This window comes from Cotesia typhae, unplaced genomic scaffold (assembly GCF_013202065.1).
Source record: "Cotesia typhae breed Kobodo isofemale line unplaced genomic scaffold, CoteBio_Ctyphae contig_44, whole genome shotgun sequence".
Taxonomy (NCBI): Eukaryota; Metazoa; Arthropoda; class Insecta; order Hymenoptera; family Braconidae; genus Cotesia; species Cotesia typhae.
Genome location: NW_027423753.1, coordinates 57503 through 75220, shown reverse-complemented (window position 1 = coordinate 75220; position 17718 = coordinate 57503). Strand labels below are relative to the sequence as shown.

Sequence of the window (17718 nt, the reverse complement as noted above, 5' to 3'; positions counted from 1 at the left end):
CTTAAGGACAGATTATGCGTGGATAACTGGACAGAGACACGCTACGAAATTTAGCGTTACACGCCCTGGTCGTTAACGCTCTCGGCTCTATACTTGCTTCTTGGTTCTCGTTGCGCATGAATATGCAGTTTGACTCAACTTCTGGCACCTATGCTTGGGGTTCTTGTATAATATGTTGTATTATAATGCGGGGTGGTGATGATGCTCAGGGTACACTTGGAGAACGTGGGAGCTGAGCTCTATATTCTATATAAACTCTATTTATACATATGAGTATAGGTATAGGTATAACAAGTATTTATATGGGGTTACCGCGTACCCATAAATGCACCTCGAGATTCAAGATTCGAGACACCTGCAGGTCCACTAATAGGCTAATGGACCGCCCTGTAGGACACGGAAATTTTTCAGACGATTCAGGTGAGTATTACAATAAAAGAGAAGGAAATTTTTTACCTATACCGCGACGATTCCTCATTTTAATATTATCAATATTGTCTATTTTACAAAAATAATTAATAACAAGAAAATTCAATTTGAATACAGTATTTAAAAAAAATTTTTTTTTTAATTAATTCTCGGTTTGACTATTAATAAAAAGGTAAAATGAAAATTGAGCTGTGATGTGTCCACAGATATGCAGACACTATAAAACGGCAGCTGTCCCATAAGTGACCATAAGTGACCTATATATACCTTTATTACTATATTCTGTTTATACCATTGTATAATAACACAGTACTCGGAAAAATATTTATATTATATCTCTATATGATTCTTTTATCCAGTTTATACCCTGTATATTACTATCCAGCACCTAGTTACTACATATATCACGTATACAGTAATAGATATACATGTATGTCCTGGCATTTTAGTTCGTGTCCCCATATCAACCATTACACAAAAAATAAAACTACATCATGCAGCACTTTACCTCGATCAAGATAAAATAGATCAAAGTCACAGGATGTAACGGATCCTTTTTATTATGTATTATTTTATCTATTCGGGGCCTTTTTATACATAAATATTATGTTCAAAATATAGAAAACAGGTGTCTTTCTATTATACACTATAGTCATTTCTAATTCAATTGTTCTTCGATCAAATTTTATTATAAATTATACCCTAAAATTTATAAATTAATTTTTTTAAAACATTTTATTTTATTATTTAATATTTTAAAACCGTACGAAAAATTATTTTTAACATTATTCAAATTTATAACTAACTAATAAAAATATCAAAGACGCGTTTATTATTTCACAAAAGCCACTTAATATTTTTTTATAATCAGCAAATAAATTTTTGACTTTTTTTATTTTGTTGATTTTATGTCATGAATTACATTATATTACACGGAAATTTGTTTGTGTTTGAAAAAAAAAAAAAAATCTTTGCTTTTTACTTGCAGCAATAAATAAGTTACTTTTTTTTTTTCTTCTTCAAGGAGAAATTCTCAAATAAATATTATTCTTTACTTTGTATTTTATCTCTGCTAGGTTCCAATCGAATGGTACAGAAAAAGAAAACAGCAATAATAATAATAATAATAATAATAATAATAATAATTTGGCCACCATAAATAATATTCGAGTGCGGCGTTCCCTCCTTTTTGTCCCGTTACATAACAACTAAATTGTATATTAGTGTGTATTGAATGAAGGTTTGTCAAATTGAAATTGTCCTGAACAGAACCAAATACAAACACACGCTTATACCAAGTATAATTGAGTATGTATATAGCAGAAGGTATAAAAGTACTGCAGCCATAAATCCGCTTTCAACAAACAAATTTACCTGATTTTCAAAGTTTACAACCGTTTATACAAATAAAAATTTTTAAGAAACCAAGGTCAAATTTTTCTGAAGAAAAAAAAAAAAAGAAATAAATTTTAAGGGTTATGTTAATGGTTTATGAGCAGAAATTTTTTAGTAGACATTTCGATTGAGGTGGTTTAAAAATATAGTATACACTATATACTCATCAAACATAAAAAAAATAATTATAATTGAGCATTGTTTTAGGTGTCTATTGGAAATGTTAAAAATAATTAAAATAAGTAAATATACTTATACATGTTCTTTCTAATCATATTTTTTGAGATAAAACTAGACATTTTATTGTTGTTCACGTCCTTAAAAAATTTATTCTATCTTATATACTAGGTTGTTTATTCATTTCTGTTAGTTAACGCGAAAAATTAAAGTGAAAAAAGAAAAATTTGTTTTTATAATAACGATTCTGACTTTTAATATAGTTATCATTACGTATAAATTGCCACTTTGTAATTTTAAAATCCTATAATAGACAACATAAATCATTCAAGCTTGATTGTAGATTATATCCAAAGCTTTTGATAATCCTATCAATATTAATATAATAACATGTATATTATTTTAATAGATTACTTTTTGTATGAAAAAAAAATTTAGATAATATTTTAATTCATACAATACTAATTTACATGAATTTTCTTTTCTGAAAATTAATTTTCTCCGGTTATTGAGTGACATATACATATATTAAAACTCAATCTCTCATCTGAATCTACAGCAAACTCTCAGCTATACATAATATCCATTAACGACGGCTTGCAGAGTTTCCCACCGTCGATTCTAACAGAGTCTATATCATCATCATCATCATCATCAACCTACTACATATAACCTATATGTATAGTATATGGATATACGTATGTGTTTACGATACATGTTTCTTGCTTAAGTACCTATACATATCGCCAAGTTTCGCTTTTCACCCTGTTTCATCCTGATGCTCAGCCCGTCGCGCATAGCTGTCCTAGCTGTCACCCTTCTGTGCAACAATATTTCATTTATTTAAAAAAAAAAAAAAAAAATAACATGTTGCAATTATCTAAGTAAACATTAAAGTGATAAAATAATTCAAAATTATTGATTTATTTATTTATTTATATAATTATTTTAAAAAGAAAAAGAAAAAATTTTTGAATAAGCAGACTCTTTTCAATAAAATTAATATATAAATGTATTAGTATGAGTGGTTAAAAGCAAAATTGAATGAAATTAAACGAAATGAAATGAAATAACTTTGGCTGAATAGTGTGATACGTTTTGAGAATATAAAAATGGTTATCCACGACAAGCGATGATCGTTACTGGTAAAGTTTGCCTATGGCCGCGTAATAATCAGGATATTCCCACACGTCGGTTGGTCCGTCGTGGGAAACTTATACGTGAGCTACAACAACGTTGCATCGGTTTATAAGCCCGTGATGTGCTATATTTACGTGTACTGCACCGACAGCGTCAGCGTCAGCGTCAGCAGACTATTTCCATCTTCGTGCGCCCTTTTTGTTTTAAACTTGCTCTTTTCATTTTTTTTGCTGATTTTTTTTTTGTTTTCTGTTAATACTCCTGAGTCTTATACTAGTGTATCAAACTTAAATTCTCATGATGAGTTATCTGGGAGTTAATTGTCAGGACAATTAATACACACGCAAACCTTCAATCTTAATATATATACGAGTACTTGCGGCTTTACTTTTTCTGAGTACTCGCTCGAGCATAAATTTACCCGGTTAAACATAAATAAGAGCCAGAATAATTAATAAACCCAGGTCTTTGTTTTTTTTTTTTAATAAATTTTTTTTTTAATATAAATCCCTAAATATAAAAGGTAATAATATTTATAATAGGTCTAGCAGTAGCTGTTTATTATCCAAATATTGTAATATACATATTGATATCCTACTTTTTTTATAAAAGTTATTATGATGACAATTATTGCACTGCCACGGATATAATTTATTTTCTTTAATTTATTAATAACAAAACCGTTCTCAGTAGTAGTAGTAGTAGTAGTAGTAGTAGTAGTAGTAGTAGTAGTAGTAGTAGTAGTAGTAGTAGTAGTAGTAGTAGTAGTAGTAGTAGTAGTAGTAGTAGTAGTAGTAGTAGTAGTAGTAGTAGTAGTAATAGTAGTAATACGGATTAACAAATACAACAAGTGTTATTTAAACTTTTCACAGTATAAGTCAACAAAAATGTAACTGTAACATTATCAGGAGTAGAATTACCTGATTGGTATCGTTTGGTAAATTTGTTAATAAACGACTTAAGGTGAGCTCTCTAGAATATTAATCGAGTTAAAAATGAGTAGAGTTGATAGCGAACGTTTAAATAAATTTATATTTTAATGGCATGTGAGTGAGTGAATGAATGAAAGATAAAAGTATATAGTGTAAAGGAAAAGAAGTAATAGAGGGAATAAAAGAGATAATAAAAGGGTGAAGAAGAAGAAGAAGAAGAAGATGAGATGAAAGAGTAGGAGGAGGAGGAAAAAGAGGGAGAGCAGGTGCGTGTGATGCGAGTAAGAAGCCGGTATACCCGACGGCCTGCAGAGCTGCACGCGCCCTTAACGCTTGCCGATTACGCCACCGATATCTTTCTTATTTTTTAATTTTTTAATTTTTTAATGTATATATTGTTATCTTTTATACTCTTAACTTTCTGCTCATTCATGCTATCGCATCAGTATATATGGTAACAATACAGAGCGTAGTGCTGGATGCTCATCTAAATCCCTATAATTTTGGGGATGATGATTACAGGGCAGCCCCGTAACCAACGCCCCAGTTTTTAAAACCGATACTTTCACCCTAAAACTGTTTTAGTTTTGTTATTATTATGTTGTATTTTTGTTTCATTGTTTTAACTTTTTTTTTTTTCCCCTGATACTACTCCAAGAAAATTTACTTATATAAAATTGATATTTGACAAATTTAAACGACCAATTTTCGCAATTTTAATTAAAAAAAAAATTATTACTGTTATTAAGTATGATTGATTGATTAATAAATAAAACTCAATTAATCTAAGTTGATATAAAAATAAAACAGTGAGTGCAATTATATTGTATTTATAAAATAGACAATATAACCAATAAAATGCTTGAAACGAATAATAGAAGGATTAGATAGTAGTAACTATAGTAACGATTATTGGCATGCTGTCTGATAACGTATTCACGAAATCGATAATTCAGTCTCCACGCTCTCGAATATTAGCGCTTATCGACATGTCCCTAAGCGAGTACATGGCATATGTCGAACCGTCGGTGGGACTACGTAATTGGTACCGTGTCTGTTGACGCACCAATCCATTCCCTAAAATTAATTCCCATCTCTCAATTTCTCAATTCTACATTCGGTATACTATACAGAAATAAATCACCTACTACTATATATCCTACCAACCAACCAATAATATTATTATTATTATTATTATTATTATTATTATTATTATTATTATAAAAATAAATAAAACTATAGTTGAGTACTCACTTGTTGCTGTTGATTACAAAGAAACGCGGGATTCAAATCAGGCGGCGTTGGTTGTCCCGAACCGGAAACATCCTGAAGGAGCCCCACGTGTTCCCAACAGTCCTCTTGCATGTCCATTTTTATTATTCACTTTACTCCTATATATCACAATAATAAATCCAGTATTATTATTATTTTTATTATTATTAATTATTTCATTCAATTAATTGTAATTAGTTAACACGTTATCACTGAATAATTCACTAATTTTCGACACTTTTATTATATGTTATTATATAGATATATTTATTTATATTTGACAAATAAATAATAAAAAAAAAATTTGTCAGTTAATTATTATAAACAAATACTCGTTGGAGATGAGCAATTGAGATATAGAGACACTATTTCATTGTATTTAATATTTATATTTACATTCACTATTTATTTATCAAGACACTTAATTATTAAATAATATTTAGCGTAATACACTGTGGAGGATGATGACAATGACGACGACTAGGGCGGCCGACGGTGGTGGTCAGTAAATGTGGAATGAAGTTGCCCCGAGGCCTGAGGGTTAGATTGGGTAAGTGGAGCCAGCGAGTTGCAGTCAGCAGCAGGAACACCAGCATCAGAGAGCTGGCCATTGAGTGAGACAACAAGAGACGACCAAAAGACAAAGAGACGGAAAGGATATCGTAAATGCTTGGGAGTGAGATAAACAGATAATGAGATAAAGAGAGAGGATTTGGCCAAGTGGTGCCTACCCGGTTGGTTCCCGATCGAGCGAAATGGAACGATACAAGTAGTAGAGAGGACCGAGCAAAGAGCTAACGCAAGAGAGAACGCCGGTGTAGTGGGTAAACGTGCGTGGGGGTTTTCAGAGCCAACGAGCCGTCGACTAGTAGTAGTAGTAGTATAGTAGGGAAAGAGAGGGCGACCAACACCAGACAGAGAATCACCAGACTGCTGCTGCTGCTGTTGCTGCTGCTGATGGGGTTGCTCCCAGAGCCGATGGAGAGAGAAAGAAAGAGAGAGAGAGAGAGAGAGAGAGAGAGAGAGAGAGAGAGAGAGAGAGAGAGCTTCAAACCCGAGCCCGAGGCCTAAGTCTACTCTAGGTTGGAGGTGGCGCCATGCAATACCTGCCCCCGTTGGACCTGCGTACCTCGTGTACTTGCTGCTTACGCTTACGCGGTACTTACCCGTCGATTTTATGTATGTCCTACATCCTATCCATCTTATCCTATATATATATATATATATATATATATATATATATATATATATATATATATATATATATATATATATATATATATATATATATATATATATATATATATATATTCGCTCTACTTTTTATCCTATTAGGAATTACGATTGGATACGCGTTTAAGATAGAACAAACAAATTTTAGCTCATGAGAACCCTAAAAAGGACTCTACAGGGCCCTAGACAGATATAAGAACAAAAAAATTAAGCTTATTATAATAAGATGATAATACTCACATATATATAGAAAAAAAGCTAACACGTCGTATTTATATACGCTGATACTCATTGGGTTTCTCGGCGATTAGTCCCGGGTTAGAAAATAGAGGTCGAGTTTCTCCGCTAATAAAATTATTTTAAATAACGCGGCTTCAATAACAGCTCTCCATTCGTCATTATTATATCATTTTTATTCTTTTTATGGTTTCTGATATTTTTTTTTCTTTATTTTTATTTTATATTTATTGTTTTTTGGTATAATAAAGACAAAACAATTAAAATTACTTACATGTGTGTATAATGACGTATTATTTAAAAATAAAAATGAACATTACGCGAATTATTTAGTTTGTGAATATATACTGACAAATGTCCAGAGACTCTCAAGATCAAATAAAATAGTAAAGGTGTTTTTTTTTTTTTTTTTTCCCTATATACTTTTTAGCAGACTCGTGGGAAAGATAAACAATACTGATATGCACTCAGATTCCACTGTAGACGCAATTCACTATGCTCTGCAAGACTGGTACTTATTGATATTCATATCCTGATACATAATTAGTAAATCAAAAAATTTTTTTTTAATGTCACGTTGGTCTTATTATTATTTAATATCAATTTTATTGGGTTCACATGATTGAAATTGATAAATTGCTAAATGTAAGAAGCCACCGATGGAATATACATTTTTTACTTTTTACTTCTCCATTAGAGGTAGATATTTAATGTCTTTTATTTTTACTAGACATAAAATAAATAGAGGGAGAGAGTGAAAGAGTAAGAAAAATATATAAGCGTGCACGCGAGACTTTATGTCGCTGAGGAATTCTTGGGCAAAAACATCACCAGTGCTAATGTTCAGGGGATCACTGCATACCGGGTTCATGACATTCCTCCACGATTTACAAAGAGCTAATCCAAATGATCAGTAACATATTTTGTAATTATTATACACTTTTTTTCCTCATGCTTTATTCTCGTAAATTATTATTTTTTAATAAATTACTCCCAAAAAACATTAAAATCTCTTAAATACTCAAAGTTATTTTCTATACTATATTATATTAAATAATCTTATGTCTAAAATTTTATTTTAGTATTATATTTGATAAAATTTCACGACTAATTTACCAATAGTAAATATTAAAAAAATTAATTTTAATATGAAAATGAAAATTTTTGATAATGAATATAAAAAATACGGCTAACTATATACTAATTAAATAAGTAGATAAATTGTACAATGAGTAAATAATAAGAAACTTACGTTGTATTAATATCCATAATTTTATAAATAAGTTTCCTTTGCGTACATTGAAACAGCTCGACGTATCTAAAATAAAAATTTTTGAAAATTAGAATTCTACGACATAAAAAAAATTTTTTTAACAGTAAATTAATATAATAAAAAATCTTATATAATGATAATAATAATAATAATAATAATAATAACAATTAAACAATACGAATGTTAACAAAACTTACACATAACGATAAATTGGATTTTGTCCGGATGCTTGTTCAGTTACGGTAAAAAGCTTTCAATAAATCTACCATTTATTTTATTATTCCTTTTTATTTTTTATTTCTTGTGTTATTTCCTCGATTTTATTTTAACATCAAAATAAACAAAAAATTTTATCTCCCATCTCCGATAGTCGTCCGGCTTAGCTTAATTCCATTTTATTTTAAATAAATATTTAAACTAATATCTGTCCATTTAAAAACACAAAAATCCTTTTTGTCCAAACGAACACTAGAATCCACTAAAATCTTTTCAATTGTTGATTATTTTATAGTCATCGTCACTCCATTCAATAATTATCTAAATTATTTTATTTCAACAGTACTCTAATTAATTCGATTGACAGTTTACCGCTAATCATTGTATAATATTATTAATTCACTTATTTATTATTTAAATTTTCTGTTGGATTTGATTGAACATGAAAAACGCGATCACGATCAGTATCAGTACATATACATATACTTACATCAATAATATGCATAGTGTAATCATACTTATTGTATACTTGGCAAAGTAAAATTTGTATTTATATATATATATATATATATATATATATATATATATATATATATATATATATATATATATATATATATATATATATATATATATATATATATTAATGAATTTAAAAAAATTTTTACGTCAACAATTGGAAAAATAAAAATATATATACATAAGTAATTAACTTTGAATGAAGGTAATTTATTAATGGAAATATATGCACTTGTGATTTGTAAAATGTCGGTTACTTTTGGTTGAGAATTTAAAAGATATTTTAGCCGGTAGAGGCGCGCGTGTCAGTCAGCTTTAGTAAAGATGGCGACTCCCAGTAATCTGTCGTTAGATGAGATACGTAAATATTTGATTGAAAGTGGAGGTTCTGCTCGCAATCGTGATCTAGTTAAACATTTCAAGTATTTTTTAACAGATCCCGAAACGCGAGGTAAGTCCCGAATAGCTTTAAATTATTTTTATTTAATATTTTAATGGATAAATGTTTAGTGACCTCAGAGGATTACTTGTGTTTATATACAATGTGTTGTGTTGAATATTTTACATTATGTACAACAAGTATTGGTTATCGCTTATTGTTTATTTAATTATTTCATTTCAGTGATTATGTGAAAATATATTATTATTATGTTGCAGTCGAGGCGCGAAATAAATTCAAGGAATACGTCAATGCCTTGGCGACAATTAAAAATCAAGAGGTAAGTTTTACCGTGTGTGTGTGTGTGTGTGTGTGTCTGTCTGTCTGTCTGTCTGTCTGTGTATTTTACTTCTTAAAAGAGCGTGACTGTTTACGTTGAGCTGACATACTACTAAACACAGGAGCGGCACGACTTGTTGCTTGTTGCGCCTTTATAATTTACTTAGTAAGACGGTATTGTATTTTTTTACTATACGTGCATTTACAATACTTGATTGATTTTTATTTTATTACAACAATAGTTTAATAGTTTGAGGTAAATTTTATTGCTTGATCGATCCAATTTATAAAGATAAACTTGAATAATGATTTTTTTTTTCTTTTTTCTTTTTTCTTTTTTCTTTAGGGGGAAAAGTATTTAGTACTTAAAAAAAAATACATACACAGTCTTGATGATTTAGTAACGTCTTATCCCTATGTATCATCAAGCACATTACTAGAAAGTCCTGATTTTTTAACACCTACGTCTCCGCTTCGAGATCCTCCGCCTTATCGTCCACCTCCTCCAGCTCCTCTAAGTCCATCCAATTCCGATTTTATCCCATCTTCGTCTCCATCTTCTTACGTGTCGAGCACTCGAGCTACTCAAGATGAATTATACTTAAAGTCCCCCTCAACTCATTCAGATTTTAATTCAAGTACCCCTAATTTAAATATCACCATCGAAAGTAGTGCTAATTATCCTTCCAATCAAATTTTTGGCTCTATTACAAATAGTTACAATTTTGTGACAACGAATCAACAAAGTCAACAAAATATATCAGAAATTAATACGGACTATACCTCTCCAATAAATTCACCTCCAGTTCCTCCGCGAAGAAAGAGCCAGGACAAATTTAAGCTAGATAATAAAGATAATAAAGAAAATATCAGCAATAAAGGAAAAAATCAACAAGAAAATATCAAGGTAAACAGATTAATTTTATTATTATTTATTTTCTTTGTTTTTTTTTTTTATTTTTTTAATTAAATTAAACAGGAAGATGAAGGACCACCAGAAAGTCTTGGAACATCTGAGTTACCGAGTGTTAGAGAACGAATGCAGCGTTTCAATCGCATGGCCAGTGAAACTGATCTCCACGGTCGTCCGAACAGTGCAACAACTCCGGCTAAAAAACGTTCTGACAAGGTATTTTTAATTCAATACTTTTATAAAAGCTAATCCTTTAATATGACAAGCTGTTTGATATTTATCTCACTTAAAATATGTAACGATATAATCCCAAGCCAAATAAGGATTTTAATATCTTTATAATAATAATAATAATAATAATAATAATAATAATAATTATTATTATTATTATTATTATTATTATTATTATTATTATTAACAAAAAAAATTTTTAATTATCAAGTCAATTAATATTTGACTGGATGAAAAAATTTCTGTAATAAAATTAAAATATTATAATGAACAAAGCGGCGCCTGTTCTCCGGAAATCCTGTAGTAATCTTTTACCGTGCGGTCTGTTGATACTATACAGTGTATTTTGGTACTAATAATTATTATGCACAATGTTTATCGTCATCTGTCTTTATGCATTCTCAATGAGTTGCTAGTGTCGCGTGCCGTATTTACTTTTTCTTAGAAAATAACTTATTCATAAAACAAACCATGACTAGACCATTGATTTAGGCAACTGATGATTATTGACTGAGTTAAAAAAAAAAAAAAAAAAAAATAACTTGATAAACAAAAATTAATACTTGACAAATTTTATTAACTGGTCATTAAGTAGTCATTAAAAAAATTCATTGAATAGGTGAAATAATCATCAATTATCACATAAAAAAATGTTTTATATAGATATTATCGCCCAGGGTGTTTTACTAATTAAGATCACGCATGTCTAAACTAAAGTATAAGTGTTGAGAGTTTTAGTTTAGAGTACTAGTAAAGTCTAAACTTGAGAGTTGAAACTACAATGTACTCGCGAGTCGCGAGGCGATGTAAGGCGGAATTGGTATAGTATGTACTAGGGAGTAAGTAGTAGAGAATAGAGAGTAGAGAGTCGAAAGAGTGAAGAGTGAAAAGGGATGAAGGGGGGATGAGGGTTAAGGGATAGGAGGATTGTGTTGGGTAAAGGGTAAACTAAAGGTCGTGTGTTGAGTGTACCATTTCACTCATCCTTGTTTCTCTTCTCTTGCTGTACCACCGGTAAACTTTAGAATTTGAGTATAGTTTCAGCATACATTAGAAGGTGAGCAGCAAGCAGCAAGCAACGAGTAGTAGAGGAAACTGGAAACTTGGATAGTTTTGCCCTCTAGCTCTTTCATATATATAGTTGATGTAACCGTGGATCTAGGGTATGTAATATATATATATATATATATATATATATATATATATATATATATATATATATATATATATATATATATATATATATATATATATATATATATATATATATATATATATAGATACTGAGAAAGCACACAGTGAACATAACACTCGGTAGCGCTCAAGTTTGAGTTGAAGCAAAGAGGTTGCTTCAGCTGAGCAAGGGAAGTAAAGCAAGTAAAGCAAGTAAGGCGAGGGTGTAAACCGCACAAAGTAATCTTACAGAATGTATATGCAAAGGAGGAGAATAACTTGAGGAGGTTCCACTGCCAGCTTATAGGTACTTGCATTCTATCCAGAGACGGGTAACTACAGAAGGGTTAAGAGAACCAGCTTGCGTGATTTCAACTCGACGACAGCCTCGACAACTCCTCGTACTCGCTAAATTATGCGCGTGTCTTCTACCAGACAGTATACAGTAGCGACTACATATCAACTCTAAGAACTTTATGCCTCGATGATTTTTTTTTTTTTTATTTTTTTTCTTTCATTTTTATTCTTGCTGTTGTTATTTGGTTCATAGTTACATAGTGGATACCAGTATTTTTTATAATGGACCAACAAAAAACAGCCAGACGACATATAATACAAGTATTGAGAGTCTTTTTTTTTCTCTCTAATTTTTTTTTTCTATTTTCAAACATACGTTACATTACAAAGAGTCGTACAGTCGTATGTATATGAGACTAGACGCGTTGTAAGCAGAGAAACATGTGCAGAGAAACTAACGCGGTCCATTGATGCAGAAGGGAAACGTGTGTCTCCGTAGCGGTTAAGTGGGATGATAGATGAGCGGAAAAGCTACAAGAGATGGAGAAGAGACTACTCGGGCAAGCCTAATGTCCTGGGCACATTTTTCTTCATATATAGTGATAGATAAACGAGTTTAAGTTTTTTTTTACTCGCCAGCTTGGATTTTTTTTTTGTTTTAAAAGAGTGGGTGTTGGGATTCCTATATATGCTTGTTGGGTGCTATCTGATGTCAAATCTCAGCTCAGAGGAAAAGGGGTCGAGCCGAGGCGATTAGTATATATTACTTTATATATATATATATATATTATTGTACTAGCAACTCAGATACGACACATGGTTTTGCAGACAACATTTGCTTATGCGAGCGGAAACTACGCGGGCGGATCATCATTGTTTCAAATATATTTATATATATTAAGGTCATTATTCAGGACGCGACGTGGGGTTAATGCGTAAGAGCTTGGTATGGCACCTGGCTTTTTAGCTTTTTAACACTTGTTTTTTTCTTGATTCGTTGAATCTCGATTATTTTTCTAATTTATTTTTGGACTCGAATAAAGCATAAACCAAAAATCTTGAAAATTTGTCTAAAAACTTGTGTTTAAAATATAATAATAAAGTTTTTTTATTTTACCGTTTCATTATTTATTTTTGTCATGTCGCGCAACCAGCTACGGGTAGATTTTTTTGTGTAAGGTGTTACACTCTATCAGTAGATAAGAGGGTAGGGAGGGGGATAGAGATACGGCCTATTAGTTTTAAGATATAAATTTGTATTTATTAAAACAAGTTTAAAGACATTATTTAATATGAGAGTGTTATCGAAATTTTTACAGAAGTCGGAAACATTTATTGTCAATTATTACTCGATTAAAATACATAATCGAGTCTCGAAACTTGTTTTAGGTCTGATATGTTCTATTAGTTGTCAGAGATAGTTTATAAAGTGACCAAGTGTTGTCTATACGTACATATAAATAAATAATGTTTCCGAGGCCTCTGCTACTCAAAGATCTACTCATGTTCGTGGTTTTAGTTTGGACAAGTCATATGGGCTCTTTTGCTCTCTTGCTCTTTTGCTCTTTTGCTCTTTTGCTCTTTATCAGAGATCTATGAATCGCACAGTGAGCGGCTATTTGTATTCATAAGCCCCCGGGAGGTCGTTTCTCTGTTGACTCTCGACTCTCGACTCTCGTCTCTTGAATCCCCGTCGGGTTAAATCTTTTCTTCTTTATATATATGTATATCTTCCTACTTATTCTCTTAGTGATCCCATACCAACGATGTCCGACGTTTCACTCTTTGCTCATTCTTCACGCTGTACTCTCCATCATTCGTAATATAAACACACACTCTAAACCTTGATGCACCTATATCTATATTAGAGCTCTTTATATAATACACTTAAATAAAAATAAATAAATAATGCAAAAGAAAAATTAATAAAATCTAGTAAAATAATAAGATGTGTCTTGGGAACGTCATTCGATGTGACAAGCAGGTAACATTCGTTCTCCTAATATAACTGCACTCTATACCACATTTACGATATTATTATTATTATTATTATTATTATTATTATTATTATTATTATTATTATTATCATTATTATTATATCTCTACCAAGTGTGGCATATTCACTTGATTTAGTTTAAACAAATTCTCAACTTGATTTTGTATTAGCTATTATTATTTATTTATGGGAATTTATAACAGTGATAGGTACACTATATAAATATATAGCCTATATACGCTGTACGGTTATGCAGTCAGAATAAATATAATGAGACAAACCCATGGCAATGTGCTGTTTTGTAGGAGAATGTGACCAGTCATCGAGTTATTTAATTTTTAAAAGTACCCCCAACCGTGCGTGTTTGCTCAGTCCTGCTGTGAGCACAAATTACCTTAAGACCATATGACTCGTACTCTTCCATCGAGAAGATGATATTCTTCCTTATCCTTATATTAGTCTTGGTTTAATATTTTTATTACTATATAATATCTAACGGCTCTCGTTCTGGCTAGATCCTAAGGTGTCTGCCAAGCTCACCTGATCCAGACTAAACGCGCAAACACACAATCTTGTCTGTTATATTCAACTCTCTTCAAACAATAAATCCCCAAAACGGTTAAATATATGTATATTTCTATAACAAACGGTACAAACAAATCCTATGTCATATGTTAATTATTTTAATTTAATTTAATTTAATTTACTTAAATTTAATTTGGTTGTTGAGTAGGAGAGAATTGAGAGTTGATTCCGGGTCAGGAGACGCCGATGCACTAAAATGGTCATCGTGACGTCGATGCTCTATCTATATGCTAATCCGTAGATGGTAACCGTAGATTACAATTTGGAATTAGCTGTCTCGGAATATCGTAACTACTGTTTCTTACTCTTACCGCCTGAATATATATATATATATATATATATATATATATATATATATATATATATATATATATATATATATATATATATAAGGTATAAGTGTAATTTACAGCAATATCTTATTTATTGTTGTTAATAATTAGTATAAATAATTTAAAAAATATAAATATTTTTTATTATCATTTATTCTTGTGTAAAATTTAGTTATTAGTTGGAAAATTGTGTGAACACGCGAACATGAGAAGACAAGCGGAGTAAGCATAATCCAGTAAATTACATGGCAATAGCGACACGATTGTGATGACGATACGATATGGCGGAGGGTGTTCTCTGAATATATAGAGTAGTACAAGGGCTCATACGAATATTCCTGTCATCCGGGAATGTGTACGAATTTAGTTCCATGTTCGTACTCTATTCGCCATGGGCAGTTTATTTCCAAGATAATACATCACCGGATTTAACAAACTGAAATAACACCTCATTCTTTTTTTTATTTTAACATTTTTTTTTTCTGTTTTAATTTGAAACTGGATTCGGAATACATATACAGGATAGTATTTTAAGTTTGTCTATTAGTAGGTATAGTAGAATAAATTTAATCGTTATTAATCGGTATCGAACTGCCGGACGATCTAATAAAGCTCGAGTGCATGGAAAACATAGCGGTAACGATATAGTTTCTGGTGTGCGATTAATATTATTCAAGTCCTGTAGTTTTTTAAGGGGTAACCATCGCATTACCACATTAGTAGGATACTACCACGGCACATGGTACATAGTCAAAATTAGTTGGAATATAGGAATATAGGAATATAGGAATATACCCGGTTCATGGGATATATGGGATTATAACGGTGCAGATAACGTTAGTAGGCGTTTCCCTGCCAAACGCTGAATCACCCACCGAGAGTTTTCCTGTCACCGACAGAATAGTCGTCGCGATGAGCCGCATAACCGCTAAACGTATAACCCAACTATCAACTACCGACTACGATGCCTCGTTGGAATTGCCTGGTCGTCCGACCGAAAATGAATGCGCGAACGCCCATTAAGGGAATAAATCAGAGCAACGTTATTCGCAGATCGTATAATCGATCTACTCTATATCTTCAAACTAATTCCCATTTCCTGAACTATATAATTTTGTCTTTTCTTTGCTTTTGAGGACTTTATCGATTTTTTAAACTGTAATCTGTCACTATTTACAAAAAAAAAATTTTTTTTACAACATTTATCAAAGTACCTTATACAATTGTATATTAAATTATAAAAAATAAAAATTATTATTTTTATACTATTTTAAAATGAATGCTCCAAGTTCCAATACGAATTCGGTAATGAGCAACGAAAAATTAAGAAGGACCTTATTTTCCAATTATTTAAATTATTTAAATTATGATGCTTTGCACGACGTCAAAAATTAAATCAAAATTTTGAGGACTAGGTGATAAAAAAATATATATTATAAGAGCCAAAATAAATAACAGAAATATATAATAATCAAGTAGTTGATAAACGTGTGGGTACTTGATGGAGATGAAAACGTTTTAATAAGCAAGTTGTTCACGAGTATGTCTCTGGGGCAGGAAAAACGATGTGTGCATAAATATTATGTTTATATATGTTGGATGCTGCAAAGGGAATGTGAAGTTTAATACATTGATACATTAATATAGAGTATATAAACCGAAATATGTATGCATACAATAGTAATAATAATAATAATAATAATAATAATAATAATAATAATAATAATAATAATAATAATAATAATAATAAATAATAACATAAACATGAAAATGCGCATAAGGGGTCATTCTTGTATAAGGCAGCAATATATGCGGCAAGAACCCTTGGTCTTGGAGAAATAAACGCTCTTATGGAACTCCGAAAGGAGGAATTTAAGAGCGTCATCAGGAACGCCGAGGAAAAACTACTCCTTGGCGAACTGATGGACAAGTCCATGCACAGCGTGTTCTTTAAACACGTGCGTGATCATGGCTTGTCCATCCAGCTGACGTTTTCCTTCTTAAAGTCAGCGGGCCTGATGTCCGAGACTGAAGGGTTCATATTTGCCTGCCAAGATGGTGTCATTAACACTCTTGAGTACCGTAGCAAGGTGCTCCAGGTGCAGCTTCTGGACACGTCCTGTAGGAGGTGTAGACAACATCCGGAGACGCTTATGCACCTTTTGTCGGCATGTCCAGTGCTGGCGAGAGGTGCATATATCCAGCGTCACAATGCTGCCCTGAGAGTACTGTACTACTATCTTCGTCATTGCTACGGTATTGACGTGACACCAGTGCTGCCTTATTTGCCAGGAGATATTCCCCAGGTTGTTGAGAATGACAGTTGCAAAATTTATTGGAACATGCCATTTGCAACAACCCGGCGGATAGATCACAACAAACCTGATATTGTGCTCTTCGACAAGGCCACTCATGACATTTATGTCATTGAGTTCTCGGCCCCGGCTGAATACAACATCTCAGCCAAAGAAGAGCACAAAAGACAAATATATCAGGATCTCCTGTTTGAAATTGGTAAACTTTACCCAGGTTACCGTGTCAAGCTTGTCGTCCTGATTGTTGGCGTCCTAGGAGGGATGAAGCAGTCTTTTGTATCCTCACTTGCCAAAGTTCCAGCTTGCTCATCAAAAGCTGAGTTCTTGGCAGTTAG

General features: G+C 31.5%; 2 protein-coding genes across 8 annotated transcripts in view; one reads left to right on the top strand and one right to left on the bottom strand.

Annotated features, from left to right (window-relative positions):
• The window catches only part of LOC141528773 (homeobox protein araucan), a 35925-nt gene extending 27418 nt beyond the window's left edge, over positions 1-8507 (bottom strand). The window contains exons 1-3 of one of the 2 annotated variants that reach the window (XR_012479460.1): positions 8286-8502; positions 8068-8133; positions 5328-5464 (exon numbers count right to left, since the gene is read on the bottom strand). Coding sequence is in view for 1 of the 2 variants with exons in the window: in XM_074244994.1 (XP_074101095.1) it covers positions 5328-5444 (117 nt within the window). In the remaining variant the exon portion in view is untranslated. Of the gene's footprint in view, positions 1-5327; positions 5465-8067; positions 8134-8285 lie in introns of both variants that reach the window. The other variant, XM_074244994.1, reaches the window with a different exon arrangement.
• Positions 8508-9123: 616 nt separating this feature from the next.
• The window catches only part of Sowah (ankyrin repeat domain family member sosondowah), a 53269-nt gene continuing 44674 nt past the window's right edge, over positions 9124-17718 (top strand). For 2 of the 6 annotated variants that reach the window (XR_012479440.1, XM_074244910.1), the window contains exons 1-4: positions 9125-9274; positions 9481-9542; positions 9888-10448; positions 10521-10670. Coding sequence is in view for 4 of the 6 variants with exons in the window: in XM_074244910.1 (XP_074101011.1) it covers positions 9148-9274; positions 9481-9542; positions 9888-10448; positions 10521-10670 (900 nt within the window). In the remaining 2 variants the exon portion in view is untranslated. Of the gene's footprint in view, positions 9275-9480; positions 9543-9887; positions 10449-10520; positions 10671-17718 lie in introns of all 6 variants that reach the window. The other 4 variants (XM_074244911.1, XM_074244909.1, XR_012479439.1 and 1 more) reach the window with 3 other exon arrangements.